Source organism: Salvelinus alpinus, chromosome 36 (genome assembly GCF_045679555.1).
Source record: "Salvelinus alpinus chromosome 36, SLU_Salpinus.1, whole genome shotgun sequence".
NCBI lineage: Eukaryota > Metazoa > Chordata > Actinopteri > Salmoniformes > Salmonidae > Salvelinus > Salvelinus alpinus.
Window position 1 is genome coordinate 3,106,406 of NC_092121.1, and position 19,135 is coordinate 3,125,540.

At 40.2% G+C, this 19,135-nt stretch overlaps 2 protein-coding genes across 2 annotated transcripts; both read left to right on the forward strand.

Moving 5' to 3' along the window:
• The first annotated feature begins 4,125 nt into the window (after nt 1-4,125).
• On the forward strand, nt 4,126-6,461 carry LOC139565114 (interferon alpha-17-like). Its single transcript, XM_071385202.1, has 5 exons — nt 4,126-4,251; nt 4,348-4,434; nt 4,566-4,715; nt 4,973-5,065; nt 5,170-6,461. The coding sequence occupies exons 1-5, from the start codon at nt 4,126-4,128 to the stop codon at nt 5,275-5,277; spliced, it is 564 nt and encodes a 187-aa protein (XP_071241303.1). The 3' UTR covers nt 5,278-6,461.
• An 8,759-nt stretch (nt 6,462-15,220) lies between these two features.
• On the forward strand, nt 15,221-16,447 carry LOC139565122 (interferon alpha-7-like). Its single transcript, XM_071385220.1, has 5 exons — nt 15,221-15,346; nt 15,443-15,529; nt 15,661-15,810; nt 16,068-16,160; nt 16,265-16,447. Exons 1-5 carry the CDS (start codon nt 15,221-15,223, stop codon nt 16,370-16,372), a joined length of 564 nt encoding a protein of 187 aa, XP_071241321.1. The 3' UTR covers nt 16,373-16,447.
• Nucleotides 16,448-19,135: the final 2,688 nt, after the last annotated feature.

The following is a 19,135-nucleotide window of genomic DNA, read 5'->3' on the forward strand; positions in this document are numbered from 1 at the left end:
CTTGTTCCATATTCAATGTTAAAGTAAAACTTGTTTGGGTCCATATTAAAAGGTTCATTTGTTCAATGTTGGCCCGCGACTTTGTTCAGGTTTTACATTTTGGCCCACTGGGTATTTGAGTTTGACACCCCTGCTCTAAACCATACAACCCCCTAGACAATACAAAAACACATACTTCATGATGTCACACCCTGACCTGACTAAAATAATAATGAACACAAAGATAACTAAGGCCAGGGTGTGACAGTTATATTCAAATGCATTTTTTCAATGAAGTGTGTTTTATAACTGGACAGGGCTGTCTGTTTTGAACAGTGTACTTTGAGCACCTATACAACTTCCGTTCCTACCATGGAGATACTATTACATTATTAGAATTCCTAATTCTATGTTTCCAACCAATCTATGAAACTGCGTTCCACAATCAATAACGTAATAGGAGCAATATTCGCCGTATAGACTGAAAAGGTGCACAGTGAATTCACTAAACCAAGCCCAGCTCATTTAATCTCTACCATTGTGTTGCTGAGTTGTGATAATGTTTCAGAAAATGTGCATTATCTCAGGGGCGTTGGAAGACAACATGTAAGTATGTCCCTCTTACTGCCCTGAATGATCCTACAGCTAATGTATGCAGCAATCATATTCCTATGAACCAGAGTTCTACTGTTAGCACTGAGGTGGTGTACTCTAGCAGGAAGTCTACGTTCTGCAGCTCACCCTCCACTAACATAAATAACCCAAGCATGTCTACCTCTGCCAAGCCTCCCAGTAAAGCAAGAAAAACAATCAAGCATCCCAGAAAAGTGTTAAAAATAGCCCATGTTAACTTTGTAGCTTAAGAAATATGGTTAACGAAATCAATAATTTGCTTGTAACAGACAACATTCATACTCTGACAGTTTATGAAACTCACTTAGATAATACCTTTGATGACACAGTGGTAGCAATACATGGTTATAAGATCTACAGAGAAGACAGAAATGCCAAAGGTGGATGTGTGGCTGTTGATTTTCAGAATCACAGTACTGTGAAGCTTAGAGAGGATCTCATATTAAATACTGTTGAAGTAAAATGGCTACAGTTTCATCTGCCTCCCATAAAGCCTATTCTGGTGGGAAGCTGCTATAGACCACCAAGAGCTAACAGTCAGTATCTGGATAACATGTATGAAATGCTTGACAATGTATGTGATATCAATAGAGAGGTATATTTGCCTTGGCAGCAGCTAATAGGGATCCATAACACATAGAAATACAAGCAGTGAGGTAAAATGGCTGAACTTTAGACTTCATTCAACACTATCAGTCTCTCTATTAATAACATCTATTTTTATTTCAAGGATGTGCAATGTAAACGCTGAACAGCCATGTGTTTCAAATTGCAGTGCCTGATTTAAAGACAGTCTACAGACTAAATGTGTGAGCCAAATGTGGTCTCTGTGAAACACCTATTGAAACAACGGTTCTTCAAAACAACGTTTTTGGTTAACCCTACACAGAATCTGAAAAGTGTGGTGTTCAATGTCCACACTTTGAACATAGTTATATTGAACATGGCCCTCATTTAATAAGACAGAGCCCTTCACCAATATATTATAGAGTTATTTATTTTTCATATTCAATATTTCCTGCTGAATAATTGCTTACTATTATCATGAACTGCATTACTCCAATGTAATTCTTGTCATAGACATGAATAAAAACTGTTCACTTTCATTACGTTTTTCTGATTCATTTCAAAAAGCAAAATTAAGAATCACCCAATGAAAATTGGGTCTTATTAAGGGAATCATTCAACCTTCTTCACAGTGTTTTCCCTGTACACCAAGTCAGAACCGTAGGATAAAAAAACGTGGCATATAAGCAGACAATGAAAGCTATAATAATATTCGATGATGACTTGTCTTACTCAAGAAAGCAAAAAATAGACCATGTTTGTATGCAGCTTTATTAACTCAATGATTTTTTTTTTTTTTACATTTGATATGTGCAACTGATATGTGAAACGTATTAATGCCAAATAACAAGTAAAACAGGCAACAACATAAAAAAGTTAAACAAATGCTAACTTTTATGTTGTTGTGGTTAAACAGGTGGGGCACACTCAGAAAACCGGTCGCCACTGGGTGGGTTCAAAATCAAATGCTCTCGAATAGAGGATAAATGAATCTGAGCAAATTCTACATCACCACAAATAGGATGCATTTCGCTGCCACAAATCACATATGAAACTGGGAACTTCCAGGCGCGGTTGTGGTGTCGTAGGACGCGTTGGCGCAGCACCTGTTGTGGTTGAGTTGACTGAAAAAATTCATGTATTGTTTGTGCTCCAGGAACACAGCGCATGCGCACGTGAGATCGTGGGAGCGGAGCTTCGCTACAAACTGGTGCAGTTGTAAAAATTCCTCGACACCATGGTAAGCTGTGACGAAGTCGACTGCAGAGTCAAGCGGTGAGGAAGAAACGGCCTGTTGGACAACCTCATAATCATTATTGGAGACATGTGACATGTTCCTGAGGCTGGCTAATAGATTGATGATATTTTTACTGACTGACTGATTTATTTATATGTGAATGCTATGTATTTATTTATTTATAACACTATTAAATGACATAATACATGCATCTATTATCATATTGTTTTTTTTCATTCATTTATATATTCAGTCATCCATTTATTCATCCATTCAGTCTTTCATGCATTCATTTGTTAATAGGCAATCTACAGTTCAAAACAACACCATAGTGGTCACTCAACCACTATTCTGGTAAATAGATGAGGGATGGGGTTCCAGAAAAGTAACCGCTGTCAGAGAGCTATTGATGCAAGTAATGACCATCCAAGAGATCAACATTATAGTTTCAACTACATTTTCAAGCTATACAGTGTTTGTTTAGATGTATATTGTTTCAAACAATGTCATAAAAAAATACATTTGGGTTCTGTTGAGGTAAGACAGGTGGACTGAGCTCACGAGGCCTTTAAAAGTTATATATTCTTCAAGAGTCAATAGTTGGCCTGTGTATCATTCATTTAAAAGTCCAAAATTGGATCTAGCAATCACAGAAACTAAGCATATCCAAGACGATGAGATGTAGCATTATTAGGAATTAAGATTTAGGTATTTTTCTACTAAGCCTACGATAATGTTATCACAAAACGTTAGCACATTGGTTTATTTAATTTCTCGTAAGTAATAAATGGTCAAATGGTCATGTTAGCCTGATTATTCAGATACACACGTCATAAAATGCTGGTTAATTTCTATATAATCTTCAGTTATTATCAACAGTTTAATTCGAATGTTTAGACATGAATGGGATTAAAGACAGAAGATGCAAACAGAACGAGATCATATTAAATTATCATCTCTCACTCCCTCTCTCAAAGACACACGCACGCAGACACACAGAGAGAGTGAGAAACAAACAAATAAGCAAATTTGTGATTAACAAACAAACATGGTAGTAGGCCTTCCCTTAGTCCATAAAAGTGCTATTAGTTTAATTTTGGTGTTGATAAAGACATGAAGAGGTCGACTGCATTCATTGTGAAGTTATGCCCGCGCTCTCTCTCTCTCTCTCTCTCTCTCTCTCTCTCTCTCTCTCTCTCTCTCTCTCTCTCTCTCCCTCTCTCTCTCTTCCCTGTCTCTCTTCCCTGTCTCTCTTCCCTGTCTCTCTTCCCTGTCTCTCTTCCCTGTCTCTCTTAGCAACGTTTGAGCCTTTGAGTTACATTTTTTAAACCTACTTAGGACAATGTGCCTCCTATGAAGGAAAACTCGAAACATGATGAGAGGGAAGTGGAGCACACGAAAAGAGATATCCGGTCTTGCGGTTCACTTGGCAAAACTTTCCCAAATTCATTCATTTCAACTCTTAATTTAGCGAGACACCCTTTCACTTTTTGTACATCCTTTCAATCCTCACTATTTAAGTTAATCCGCAGATATGGATTCAGAACACAAACCACATTCTGACTGGAGGAAATTTGCAATATACTGGCAACAGGTAAGTCAACAACATGCTATCATTTGATCATTGCTTCAGGCTTCAATTAATTATTTTCAGGATTATATTCAACTAACAATGACCATCTTCAGCAGATCATCTAACTACCCTAAGAATGGCAATTCAGACTATCACTTGGATGAGCGCCTTCCTCTGCCTCGTGCAAGTTTTCTCGATGCCCATGCCTTGCCAGCTACAAGGACAGCTGGTGCGAACAACCCACAACCTACTGAGAGACATGGTACATTTTTTAAATTACTTTTGACTTGAGATGTATTATCCAACTACGTTTAACTGAATAGCTCAACGGGAACAATGTGTTTTCTCTTTCTTTCAGGGGGGTCATTTTCCTCTTGAGTGCCTGCAGGAGAATGTCGTCATGTCATTCCCAGCCACCGCATTTGCAACCTCCGGCGCGCCACAGGTAAGGGCACGCGAGCATATCCAAGTGTTCTTTACAGCATGAAAGAGTATTTGCAACCGTTAGGATTAGAAAGTAGAAAACTGTGAACTGCCATTTATGTTATTTGAAATTATTGCTGTTGTCCGTTTCAGTTGAGCAGCAGTGGTGCTAAGGCTATTTATGAGACATTGAAGAACATCGACACATTGTTTGGAACCGACGAAATGCCGACGATGTGGGACCAACAGAAGTTGGAGTATTTTCAGAACATTATCTACCGTCAGACTGAAGAGAGCAAATGTGTGAGTACCTACCTATGCCAATACAGATAGCTTAACTGTTTAAGTGTGTTATGGTGACATTCTAATTATTTACTTCTTGTGTCAGATGATGGGGAGTGTGGATACACGTGATTATCTAGTCAGGGCAAAGGCGCAGAATACGTACATTATGAACATCGCGGCTGTCCTAAAATAAAAAGTAGGGTACAAGCAAATACACTACAATGGATGCATTTTAATTATTATTCATCGCCTGCCTCTTTATTTCTTTCTGTCAGATGATGGGCAGTGTGGATACAAGTGATTATCCCATCAGGGCAGAGGGCCTGAAGACGTACTTTGGGAACATTGCAGCAGTCCTAACAGAAAAGGTAGAATATAGGTTGAAAACAAATAGACACATTGTTTTGATAATATCTCTACATAGGACAATATTACCCTACATTGCCCTAACAGTTTATTTTTATTTTCACAGAATTTCAGTTACTGCGCCTGGGAAGTGGTTCGAAAAGAACTCCTGTACACCCTAGAATTCATTCTGAAACACAACTCTGATAGCCTTCTGTGGTCCAACAGAACATGAATTTGAACTTGCAGATCTTTTTTACTATTGTGTTTTACAATTGTGCTTGATTTTAAAAGCCTTCTATTCTACAATCATGCAATGTGCAATGTCAAACAGCAATATTATACAAGTATTTATTTATTTATCAAGGTAATTTATTTATGTAGGCCTATTTATGAATGTATTTATTTATCTATTTGAGAATCGTGCCTGTTGTTGCTCTTCATCAAATGTTAAGTTAATAAAAAAATTATACTTTTATTAAATATTGTTAATCTGAGTGCTCATTCTGTATCCAAGTCTGTCGTTGTGTTTTTATGTATTTATTTTTTATTTAACCTTTATTTAACCAGGTAGGCCAGTTGAGAACAAGTTATCATTTACAACTGCGACATTGTCAAGATGGAGACTTTTATCTCCCTCAACAACTTTAAAAATCTGCTATCCGAGCAGCTAACCGATCGCTGCAGCTGTACATAGTCCATCTGTAAACTACCCACCCAATTTACCTACCTCACCCCCCATACTGCTTTTATTTATTTACTTTTCTGCTCTTTTGCACACCAGTATCTCTTCTTGCACATGATCATCTGATGATTTATCACTCCAGTGTTAATCTGCTAAATTGTAATTATTCGATTTATTGCCTACCTCATGCCTTTTGCACACATTGTATATAGATTCTCTTTTTTTTCTACCATGTTATTGACTTGTTTATTGTTTACTCCATGTGTAACTCTGTGTTGTCTGTTCATACTGCTATGCTTTATCTTGGCCAGGTCGCAGTTGCAAATGAGAACTTGTTCTCAACTAGCCTACCTGGTTAAATAAAGGTGAAATAAAAAAAATAAAAAATAAAAAAATGAAGCAAAGCAGTGCGACAAAAACAACAACACAGAGTTACACATAAACAAACGTACAGTCAATAACACATTAGAAAAATGTATGTACAGTGTGTGTAAATGTAGAAGAGTAGGGAGGTAAGGCAATAAATAGGCCAAAGGGGAGAAATAATACCTGCCGGAGCACGTGCTACGGGTGGGTGTTGCTATGGTGACCAGTGAGCTGAGATAAGGCGGGGCTTTACCTAGCAAAGACTTATAGATGACCAAATGTAATTCTTTGCATAGACTTGTATGAACATTTTTCACTTTCATTACGTTTTTCTGTTTAATTTCACAAAAGCATAATTAAGAATCACCCATTGAGAATTAGGGCTTATAAAGGGAATCATTCAACCTTATTCACAGTGTTTTCCTTATACACCAAGCCAGAACCTTGGGATTATAAACAGACAATGAAAGCTCTTACGATATTCGATGATAACATTTCTCTAAAACAGACTATAGGCTACATGTGCACCAGAACACGTAGGCTAAGTTATGAGATGAAATGAGACAAAATTAGTATTCAAATTTTGTCATCAATCTTTGTCATCCAAGTCTGGTGTTCTCTGTATTTATGGTGCTTTCAAGACAACTGGGAACTCTGAAAAAAACAAAGTCGAATCATGACGTCAGTAATCTGCACGTCAGAGGTCTAGAAAGCCCGAGCTCCCGACTTGCAATTATGAGTTAGATGACCGTTCAAAACCTATTTTCTCAGTCAGAGCTAGTTTTTTTCAGAGATCCGAGTTGTCTTGAACTCACTGAAGTCTGAGATTTCACAGCTCAGAGTTTCCAGTTGTTTTGAACACGGCAGAAGTCGTGCTGGATTGACAGCATGGCCAATGTTGAATATTTATCCTTTTAAGCTTGGAAAAGAGAACCTTAAACCCAGACTTGGACCGAACACCCACAGCCACTGATTTCTTCCAATCCACTCATTGTTGAATTTGCGATTTCCAACTTATTGTGCAGTGTAGTGTTTGTTTGTGGCTGGCTGGCTGCCACACCACCACAGAAATCATTGAGCTAGGCTAAAACACCTGCATTTTGGAACTGCCTTACTCAAGAAAGCAAAAAAGAGACCATGTTTGTATGCAGCTTTATCAACTCAATGATTGTTGTTGTTTTTTAACATTGTTAATAACCTGATATGTGAAATGTATTAATGCCAAAATAACAAGTTAAACAGGCAACAACAAAAAAAGATAATCAAATGTTAACTTTTTTGTTGTTGTGGTTAAACAGGTGGGGCTCAAAACAGGTGGGGCTCGCTTGGAAAACCGGTCTCCACTGGGTGGGTCCAATATCAAATGCTCTCGAATAGAGGATAAATGATTCTGAACAAATTCTACATCACCACAAATAGGATGCATTTCGCTGCCACAAATCACATATGAAACTGGGAACTTCCAAGCGCCGTTGTGGTGTCAAAGCACCTGCTGTGGTTGAAATGAGTGGGGGAAAAAATATATGTATTGTGTGCTCTCCAACATAGCGCATGCGCATGGCAGATCACGCGAGTGGAGGTTCGCGACAACCTGGTGCAGTTCAAGAAATTCCTCGACAGCAGAGTCAAGCCATGAGGAAGAAGCGGTCTGTTGGACAACCTCATAATCATTATTGGAGACATGTGACATGTTCCTGAGGCTGGCTAATAGATTGATGATATTTTTACTGACTGACTGATTTATTTATATGTGAAGGCTATGTATTTATTTATTTATAACACTATTAAATGACATAATACATGCATCTATTATCATATTGTTTTTTTTCATTCATTTATATATTCAGTCATCCATGTATTCATCCATTCAGTCTTTCATTCATTCATTTGTTTATAGGCAATCTACAGTTCAAAACAACACCATAGTGGTCACTCAACCACTATTCTGGTAAATAGATGAGGGATGGGGTTCCAGAAAAGTAACCGCTGTCAGAGAGCTATTGATTCAAGTAATGACCATCCAAGAGATCAACATTATAGTTTCAACTACATTTTCAAGCTATAGTGTTTGTTTAGATGTATATCGTTTCAAACAATGTCATAAAAAAGTACATTTTGGGTTCTGTTGAGGTAAGACAGGTGGACTGAGCTCATGAGGCCTTTAAAAGTTATATATTCTTCAAGAGTCAATAGGTAGCCTGTGTATCATTCATTTAAAAGTCCAAAATTGGATGTAGCAATCACAGAAATTGCCCCTTTAACTAAGCATATCCAAGACGATGAGATGTAGCATTATTAGGAATTAAGATTTAGGTATTTTTCTACTAAGCCTACGATAATGTTATCACAACACATTAGCACATTGGTTTATTTAATTTATCGTAAGTAATAAAAGGTCAATCAATCAATCAATCAATTTTATTTTATATAGCCCTTCGTACATCAGCTAATATCTCGAAGTGCTGTACAGACACCCAGCCTAAAACCCCAAACAGCTAGTAATGCAGGTGTAGAAGCACGGTGGCTAGGAAAAACTCCCTAGAAAGGCCAAAACCTAGGAAGAAACCTAGAGAGGAACCAGGCTATGAGGGGTGGCCAGTCCTCTTCTGGCTGTGCCGGGTGGAGATTATAACAGAACTATGCCAAGATGTTCAAAAATGTTCATAAGTGACAAGCATGGTCAAATAATAATCATGAATAATTTTCAGTTGGCTTTTCATAGCCGATCATCAAGAGTTGAAAAACAACAGGTCTGGGACAGGTGGCGGTTCCATAACCGCAGGCTGAACAGCTGAAACTGGAATAGCAGCAAGGCCAGGCGGACTGGGGACAGCAAGGAGTCACCACGGGCGGCAGTCCCGACGCATGGTCCTAGGGCCCAGGTCCTCCGAGAGAAAGAAAGAGAGAAGGAGAAAATTAGAGAGAGCCAAGATTTTCAAAATTTCCATAAATGACAAGCATGGTCAAATAATAATCAGGAATAAATCTCAGTTGGCTTTTCATAGCCGATCATTAAGAGTTGAAAACAGCAGGTCTGGGACAGGTAGGGGTTCCATAACCGCAGGCAGAACAGTTGAAACTGGAATAGCAGCAAGGCCAGGCGGACTGGGGACAGCAAGGAGTCACCACGGCCGGTAGTCCCGACGTATGGTCCTAGGGCTCAGGTCCTCCGAGAGAAAGAAAGAGAGAAGGAGAAAATTAGAGAGAGCCAAGATTTTCAAAATGTTCATAAATGACAAGCATGGTCAAATAATAATCAGGAATAAATCTCAGTTGGCTTTTCATAGCCGATCATTAAGAGTTGAAAACAGCAGGTCTGGGACAGGTAGGGGTTCCGTAACCACAGGCAGAACAGTTGAAACTGGAATAGCAGCAAGGCCAGGCGGACTGGGGACAGCAAGGTGTCATCATGCCCGGTAGTCCTGACGTATGGTCCTAGGGCTCAGGTTCTCAGAGAGAAAGAGAGAACGAGAGAATTAGAGAGAGCATACTTAAATTCACACAGGACACTGGATAAGACAGGAGAAGTACTCCAGGTAACCAACTGACCCTAGCCCCCCGACACAAACTACTGCAGCATAAATACTGGAGGCTGAGACAGGAGCGGTCAGGAGACACTGTGGCCCCATCCGAAGAAACCCCCGGACAGGGCCAAATAGGAAGGATATAACCCCACCCACTTTGCCAAAGCACAGCCCCCGCACCACTAGAGGGAAATCCTCAACCACCAACTTACAATCCTGAGACAAGGCCGAGTATAGCCCACAAAGGTCTCCACCACAGCACAAACCAAGGGGGGGCGCCAACCCAGACAGGAAGATCACGTCAGTAACTCAACCCACTCAAGTGACGCACCCCTCCTAGGGACGGCATGAAAGAGCACCAGCAAGCCAGTGACTCAGCCCCTGTAACAGGGTTAGAGGCAGAGAATCCCAGTGGAGAGAGGGGAACCGGCCTGGCAGAGACAGCAAGGGCGGTTCGTTGCTCCAGAGCCTTTCCGTTCACCTTCACACTCCTGGGCCAGGCTACACTCAATCATATGACCTACTGAAGAGATAAGTCTTCAGTAAAGACTTAAAGGTTGAGACCGAGTCTGCGTCTCTCACATGGGTAGGCAGACTGTTCCATAAAAATTGAGATCTATAGGAGAAAGCCCTGCCTCCCGCTGTTTGCTTAGAAATTCTAGGGACAATTAGGAGGCCTGCGTCTTGTGACCGTAGCGTACGCATTGGTATGTACGGCAGGACCAACTCGGAAAGATAGGTAGGAGCAAGCCCATGTAACGCTTTATAGGTTAACAGTAAAACCTTGAAATCAGCCCTTGCCTTAACAGGAAGCCAGTGTAGGGAAGCTAGCACTGGAGTAATATGATCAAATTTCTTGGTTCTAGTCAGGATTCTAGCAGCCGTATTTAGCACTAACTGAAGTTTATTTAGTGCTTTATCCGGGTAGCCGGAAAGTAGAGCATTGCAGTAGTCTAACCTAGAAGTAACAAATGCATGGATTAATTTTTCTGCATCATTTTTGGACAGAAAATTTCTGATTTTTGCAATGTTACGTAGATGGAAAAAAGCTGTCCTTGAAACAGTCTTGATATGTTCGTCAAAAGAGAGATCAGGGTCAAGAGTAACGCCGAGGTCCTTCACAGTTTTATTTGAGACGACTTTACAACCATCAAGATGAATTGTCAGATTTAACAGAAGATCTCTTTGTTTCTTGGGACCTAGAACAAGCATCTCTGTTTTGTCCGAGTTTAAAAGTAGAAAGTTTTCAGCCATCCACTTCCTTATGTCTGAAACACAGGCTTCTAGCGAGGGCAATTTTGGGGCTTCACCTTGTTTCATTGAAATGTACAGCTGTGTGTCATCCGCATAGCAGTGAAAGTTAACATTATGTTTTCGAATAACATCCCCAAGAGGTAAAATATATAGTGAAAACAATAGTGGTCCTAAAACGGAACCTTGAGGAACACCGAAATGTACAGTTGATTTGTCAGAGGACAGACCATTCACAGAGACAAACTGATATCTTTCCGACAGGTAAGATCTAAACCAGGCCAGAACTTGTCCGTGTAGACCAATTTGGGTTTCCAGTCTCTCCAAAAGAATGTGGTGATCGATGGTGTCAAAGGCAGCACTAAGGTCTAGTAGCACGAGGACAGATGCAGAGCCTCGGTCTGACGCCATTAAAAGGTCATTTACCACCTTCACAAGTGCAGTCTCAGTGCTATGATGGGGTCTAAAACCAGACTGAAGCATTTTGTATACATTATTTGTCTTCAGAAAGGCAGTGAGTTGCTGCGCAACAGCTTTTTCTAAAATCTTTGAGAGGAATGGAAGATTCGATATAGGCCGATAGTTTTTTATATTTTCCGGGTCAAGGTTTGGCTTTTTCAAGAGAGGCTTTATCACTGCCACTTTTAGTGAGTTTGGTACACATCCGGTGGATAGAGAGCTGTTTATTATGTTCAACATAGGAGGGCCAAGCACAGGAAGCAGCTCCTTCAGCAGTTTAGTAGGAATAGGATCCAGTATGCAGCTTGAAGGTTTAGAGGCCATGATTATTTTCATCATTGTGTCAAGAGATATAGTACTAAAACACTTAAGTGTCTCTCCCGATCCCAGGCCCTCGCAGAGCTGTGCAGATCCAGGACAGCTAAGCCCTGGAGGAATACGCAGATTCAAAGAGGAGTCCGTAATTTGCTTTCTAATGGTCATGATCTTTTCCTCAAAGAAGTTCATGAATTTATTACTGCTGAAGTGAAAGCCATCCTCTCTTGGGGAATGCTGCTTTTTAGTTAGTTTCGCAACAGTATCAAAAAGAAATTTTGGATTGTTCTTATTTTCCTCGATTAAGTTGGAAAAGTAGGATGAGCGAGCAGCAGTGAGGGCTCTTCGGTACTGCACGGTACTGTCTTTCCAAGCTAGTCGGAAGACTTCCAGTTTGGTGTGGCGCCATTTCCGTTCCAATTTCCTGGAAGCTTGCTTCAAAGCTCGGGTATTTTCTGTATACCAGGGAGCTAGTTTCTTATGACAAATGTTTTTCGTTTTTAGGGGTGCAACTGCATCTAGGGTATTGCGCAAGGTTAAATTGAGTTCCTCAGTTAGGTGGTTAACTGATTTTTGTCCTCTGACGTCCTTGGGTAGGCAGAAGGAGTCTGGAAGGGCATCAAGGAATTTTTGTGTTGTCTGAGAATTTATAGCACGACTTTTGATGCTCCTTGGTTGGGGTCTGAGCAGATTATTTGTTGCGATTGCAAACGTAATAAAATGGTGGTCCGATAGTCCAGGATTATGTGGAAAAACATTAAGATCTACAACATTTATTCCATGGGACAAAACTAGGTCCAGAGTATGACTGTGGCAGTGAGTAGGTCCAGAGACATGTTGGACAAAACCCACTGAGTCGATAATGGCTCCGAAAGACTTTTGGAGTGGGTCTGTGGACTTCTCCATGTGAATATTAAAATCACCAAAAATTAGAATATGATCTGCTATGACTACAAGGTCTGATAGGAATTCAGGAAACTCAGAGAGGAACGCTGTATATGGCCCAGGAGGCCTGTAAACAGTAGCTATAAAAAGTGATTGAGTAGGCTGCATAGATTTCATGACTAGAAGCTCAAAAGACGAAAACGCCATTTTTTTTTTTGTAAATTGAAATTTGCTATCGTAAATGTTAGCAACACCTCCGCCTTTGCGGGATGCACGGGGGATATGGTCACTAGTGTAACCAGGAGGTGAGGCCTCATTTAACACAGTAAATTCATCAGGCTTAAGCCATGTTTCAGTCAGGCCAATCACATCAAGATTATGATCAGTGATTAGTTCATTGACTATGACTGCCTTTGAAGTGAGGGATCTAACATTAAGTAACCCCATTTTGAGATGTGAGGTATCACGATCTCTTTCAATGATGGCAGGAATGGAGGAGGTCTTTATCCTAATAAGATTGCTAAGGCGAACACCGCCATGTTTAGTTTTGCCCAACCTAGGTCGAGGCACAGACACAGTCTCAATGGGTATGGCTGAGCTGACTACACTGACTGTGCTATTGGCAGACTCCACTAAGCTGGCAGGTTGGCTAACAGCCTGCTGCCTGGCCTGCACCCTATTTCATTGTGGGGCTAGAGGAGTTAGAGCCCTGTCTATGTTGGTAGATAAGATGAGAGCACCCCTCCAGCTAGGATGGAGTCCGTCACTCCTCAGCAGGTCAGGCTTGGTCCTGTTTGTGGGTGAGTCCCAGAAAGAGGGCCAATTATCTACAAATTCTATCTTTTGGGAGGGGCAGAAAACAGTTTTCAACCAGCGATTGAGTGCTGAGACTCTGCTGTAGAGCTCGTCACTCCCCCTAACTGGGAGGGGGCCAGAGACAATTACTCGATGCCGACACATCTTTCTAGCTGATTTACACGCTGAAGCTATGTTGCACTTGGTGACCTCTGACTGTTTCATCCTAACATCGTTGGTGCCGACGTGGATAACAATATCTCTATACTCTCTACACTCGCCAGATTTAGCTTTAGCCAGCACCATCTTTAGATTAGCCTTAACGTCGGTAGCCCTGCCCCCTGGTAAACAGTGTATGATCGCTGGGTGATTCGCTTTAAGTCTAATACTGCGGGTAATGGAGTCGCCAATGACTAGGGTTTTCAATTTGTCAGAGCTAATGGTGGGAGCCTTCGGCGTCTCAGACCCCGTAACGGGAGGAGTAGAGACAAGAGAAGACTCAGACTCAGACTCCGACTCGCTACATAATGGGGAGAACCGGTTGAAAGTTTCTGTCGGCTGAATGAGCGACACCGGTTGAGCATTCCAACAGCATTTCCCTCCAGAAGCCATGAGAAAGTTGTCCGGCTGCGGGGACTGTGTGGGGGGATTTATACTAACGTTACTATCTGTACTTACTGGTGGCACAGACGCTGTTTCTTCCTTTCCTACACTGAAATTACCCTTGCCTAACGATTGCGTCTGAAGCTGGGCTTGTAGCACAGCTATTCTCGCCGTAAGGCGATCGTTCTCCTGTATATTATGAGTACAGCGACTGCAGTTAGAAGAAATCATGTTAATGTTACTACTTAGCTTCGGCTGTTGAAGGTGTTGACGAACCATGTCCAGATAAAGCGTCCGGAGTGAAAAAGTTGAATGAGGGAAAAAAGTTGCGATGGAAAAAAACTAAAAATATAAACGGTAATTAAAAACAAAAACAAAACAAAAAAACGTAAAGTTGTCAGCTAGCAAAGTAAAGTTGGCAGCAAAACGCACAGCAACAAAACGCACAGCAACACGTCTGCAGATTCAACAGGAAGTGACGCACATCTCCAAATGGTCATGTTAGCCTGATTATTCAGATACAGACGTCATAAAATGCTGGTTGATTTCTATTTGATCATCAGTTATTATCAACATTTTAATTCAAATGTATAGACATGAATGGGATTAAAGACAGAAGATGCAAACAGAACGAGATCATATTAAATATTAATCCCTCCCTCCCTCTCTCACAGACACACGCACGCAGACACACAGAGAGAGTGAGAAACAAACAAACATGCAAATAGCAGTTTTGTGATTAACAAACAAACATTGTGGTAGGTCTTCCCTTAGTTCATAAAAGTGCTATTAGTTTAATTTTGGTGTTGAGAAAGACATGAAGAGGTCGACTGCATTCATTGTAAAGTTATGCGGTCGATTCTCTCTCTCTCTCTCCTTCTCCCTGTCTTTCTTAGCAACGTTACATTTTTTAAACCTACTTAGGACAATGTGCCTCCTATGAAGGAAAACTCGAAACATGATGAGAGGGAAGGGGAGCACACGAAAAGAGAAATCCGGTCTTGCGGTTCACTTGGCAAAACTTTCCCAAATTCATTCATTTCAACTCTTAATTTAGCGCGACACCCTTTCACTTTTTGTACATCCTTTCAACCCTCACTATTTAAGTTAATCCGCAGATATGGATTCAGAACACAAACCACATTCTGACTGGAGGAAATTTGCAATATACTGGCAACAGGTAAGTCAACAACGTGCTATCATTTGATCATTGCTTCAGGCTTCAATTAATTATTTTCAGGATTATATTCAACTAACAATGACCATCTTCAGCAGATCATCTAACTACCCTAAGAATGGCAATTCAGACTATCACTTGGATGAGCGCCTTCCTCTGCCTCGTGCAGGTTTTCTCGATGCCCATGCCTTGCCAGCTACAAGGACAGCTGGTGCGAACAACCCACAACCTACTGAGAGACATGGTACATTTTTAAAATTACTTTTGACTTGAGATGTATTATCCAACTATGTTTAACTGAATAGCTCAACGGGAACAATGTGTTTTCTCTTTCTTTCAGGGGGGTCATTTTCCTCTAGAGTGCCTGCAGGAGAATGTCGTCATGTCATTCCCAGCCACCGCATTTGCAACCTCCGGCGCGCCACAGGTAAGGGCACGCGAGCATATCCAAGTGTTCTTTACAGCATGAAAGAGTATTTGAAACCGTTAGGATTAGAAAGTATAAAACGTTTAACTGCCATTTATGTTATTTGAAATTAATGCTGTTGTCCGTTTCAGTTGAGCAGCAGTGGTGCTAAGGCAATTTATGAGACATTGAAGAACATCGACACATTGTTTGGAACTGACGAACTGCCGACAATGTGGGACCAACAGAAGTTGGAGTATTTTCAGAACATTGTCTACCGTCAGATTGAAGAGAGCAAATGTGTGAGTACCTACCTATGCCAATACAGATAGTTTAAATGTTTAAGTGTGGTATGGTGACATTTGAATTATTTTCTTCTTGTGTCAGATGATGGGGAGTGTGGATACACGTGAATATCTAGTCAGGTAAAAGGCGCCGAATACGTACTTTATGAACATCGCCGCTGTCCTAAAATAAAAAGTAGGGTACAAGCAAATACACTATAATGGATGCATTTTAATTATTATTCATCGCCTGCCTCTTTCTTTCCTTCTGGCAGATGATGGGCAGTGTGGATACAAGTGATTATCCCATCAGGGCAGAGGACCTGAAGACGTACTTTGGGAACATTGCAGCAGTCCTAAAAGAAAAGGTAGAATATAGGTTGAAAACAAATAGACACATTGTTTTGATAATATCTCTACATAGGACAATATTACCCTACATTGCCCTAACAGTTTATTTTTATTTTCACAGAATTTCAGTTACTGCGCCTGGGAAGTGGTTCGAAAAGAGCTCCTGTACACCCTAGAATTCATTCTGAAACACAACTCTGATAGCCTTCTGTGGTCCAACAGAACATGAATTTGAACTTGCAGATCTTTTTTACTATTGTGTTTTACAATTGTGCTTGATTGTGCTTAAAAGCCTTCTATTCTACAATCATGCAATGTGCAATGTCAAACAACAATATTATACAAGTATTTATTTATTTATCAAGGTTAATTATTTATTTATGTAGGCCTATTTATGAATGTATTTATTTATCTATTTGAAAATCGTGCCTGTTGTTGCTCTTCATCAAATGTTAAGTTAATAAAGAAATTATACTTTTATTAAATATTGTTAATTTTTATTTATTTATTTATTTTATTTAACCTTTATTTAACCAGGTAGGCAAATTGAGAACACGTTCTCATTTACAATTGCGACCTGGCCAAGATAAAGCAAAGCAGTTCGACACATACAACAACACATAGTTACACATGGAGTAAAACAAACATATAGTCAATAATACAGTGAAAAAAATAAATAAGTCTATATACAATGTGAGCAAGTGAGGTGAGATAAGGGAGGTGAAGGCAAACAAATATATGTATAAATAAATAAAAATATAAAAGGCCATGGAGGCGAAGTGAGTACAACACAGCAAGTAAAATAAAAAATAAAAAATAAAAAATAAAAAATAAATAAAAAAATAAATAAAAAATAAATAAAAATAAAACAATGGAATGGTTGGTTTGCAGTGGAAGAAAGTGCAAAGTAGAGACAGAAATAATGGGGTGCAAAGGAGCAAAATAAATTAATAAATAAATACAGTAGGTAATCTGTAATCTGAGTGCTCATTCTGTATCCAAGTCTGTCGTTGTGTTTTTATGTATTTATTTTTTATTTCACCTTTTTTTAACCAGGTAGGCCAGTTGAGAACAAGTTATCATTTACAACTGCGACATGGCCAAGATAAAGCAAAGCAGTGCGACAAAAACAACAACACAGAGTTACACATAAGCAAATATACAGTCAATAACACAATAGAAAAATGTATGTACATTGTGTGCAAATGTAGAAGAGTAGGGAGATAAGGCAAAAAACAGGCCATAGAGGCGAAAGAATTACAATTACAATTTAGCATTAACACTGGAGTGATAGATGTGCAGATGATGATGTGCAAGTAGAGATCCTGGGGTGACAAAGCGCAAGAGGGTAAGTAATAATATGGGGATGAGGTAGTTGGGTGTGCTATTTATAGATTGGCTATGTACAGGTACAGTGATCGGTAAGCTGCTCTGACAGCTGATGCTTAAAGTTAGAGAGGGAGATATGAGACTCCAGCTTCAGTGATTTTTGCAATTAATTCCACTCATTGGCATACCTGCTGGAGCACGTGCTACGAGTGGGTGTTGCTATGGTGACCAGTGAGCTGACAAAATCCGGGGCTTTACTGGGGCAAAGACTTATAGATGATCTGGAGCCAGTGGGTTTGGCAACGAATATGTAGTGAGGTCCAGCCAACGAGAGCATACAGGTTGCAGTGGTGGATAGTATATGGGGCTTTGGTGACAACACGGATGGCACTGTGATAGACTACATCCAGTTCGCTGAGTAGAGTGTTGGAGGCTATTTTGTAAATGACATCGCCGAAGTCAAGGATTAGTAGGATAGTCAGTTTAGCGAGGGTATGTTTGGCAGCAAAAGTGAAAGAGGCTTTGTTGTGAAATAGGACGCCAATTCTAGATTTCATTTTGGATTGGAGATGCCTAATGTGAGTCTGGAAGGAGAATTAACAGTCTAACCAGACACCTAGGTATTTGTAGTTGTCCACATATTCTAAGTCAGAACCGTCCAGAGTGGTGATGCTAGTCGGGCAGGAGGGTGCGGCAGCAATCGGTTGAAGAGCATGCACTTAGTTTTACTAGCATTTAAAAGCAGTTGGAGGCCACAGAAGGAGTGTTGTATGGCGTTGAAGCTAATTTGGAGGTTTGTTAGCACAGTGTCCAAAGAAGGGACAGATGTCTACAGAATGGTGTCGTCTGCGTAGAGGATGATCAGAGAATCACCAGCAGCAAGAGCGACATCATTGATATATACAGAGAAAACAGTCGGTCCTAGAATTGAACTTTTTGGCAACCACATAGTGGACATTAAGATATGTATTAAACATGCTCAGGAAGTTTTCACACATGGCAGTACAATTAGTCTTATTGCCTACTAATCCATAAAGGAAAGCCATTAAAACAAGTCAAATGTATCTTCTCAAAATGTAGTTATATTCAAATGCATTTTTTCAATGAAGTGTGTTTTATAACTGGACAGGGCTGTCTGTTTTGAACAGTGTACTTTGAGCACCTATACAACTTCCGTTCTAACCATGGAGATACTATTACATTATTAGAATTCCTAATTCTATGTTTCCAACCAATCTATGAAACTGCGTTCCACAATCAATAACGTAATAGGAGCAATATTCGCCGTATCGACTGAAAAGGTGCACAGTGAATTCACTAAACCAAGCCCAGCTCATTTAATCTCTACCATTGTGTTGCTGAGTTGTGATAATGTTTCAGAAAATGTACATTATCTCAGGGGCGTTGGAAGACAACATGTAAGTATGTCCCTCTTACTGTCCTGAATGATCCTACAGCTATTGTATGCAGTAATCATATTCCTATGTACCAGAGTTCTACTGTTAGCACTGAGGTGGTGTACCCTAGCAGGAAGTCAACCATGTGCAGCTCACCCTGCACTAACATAAATAACCCAAGCATGTCTACCTCTGCCAAGCCTCCCAGTAAAGCAAGAAAAACAATCAAGCATCCCAGAAAAGTGTTAAAAATAGCCCATGTTAAC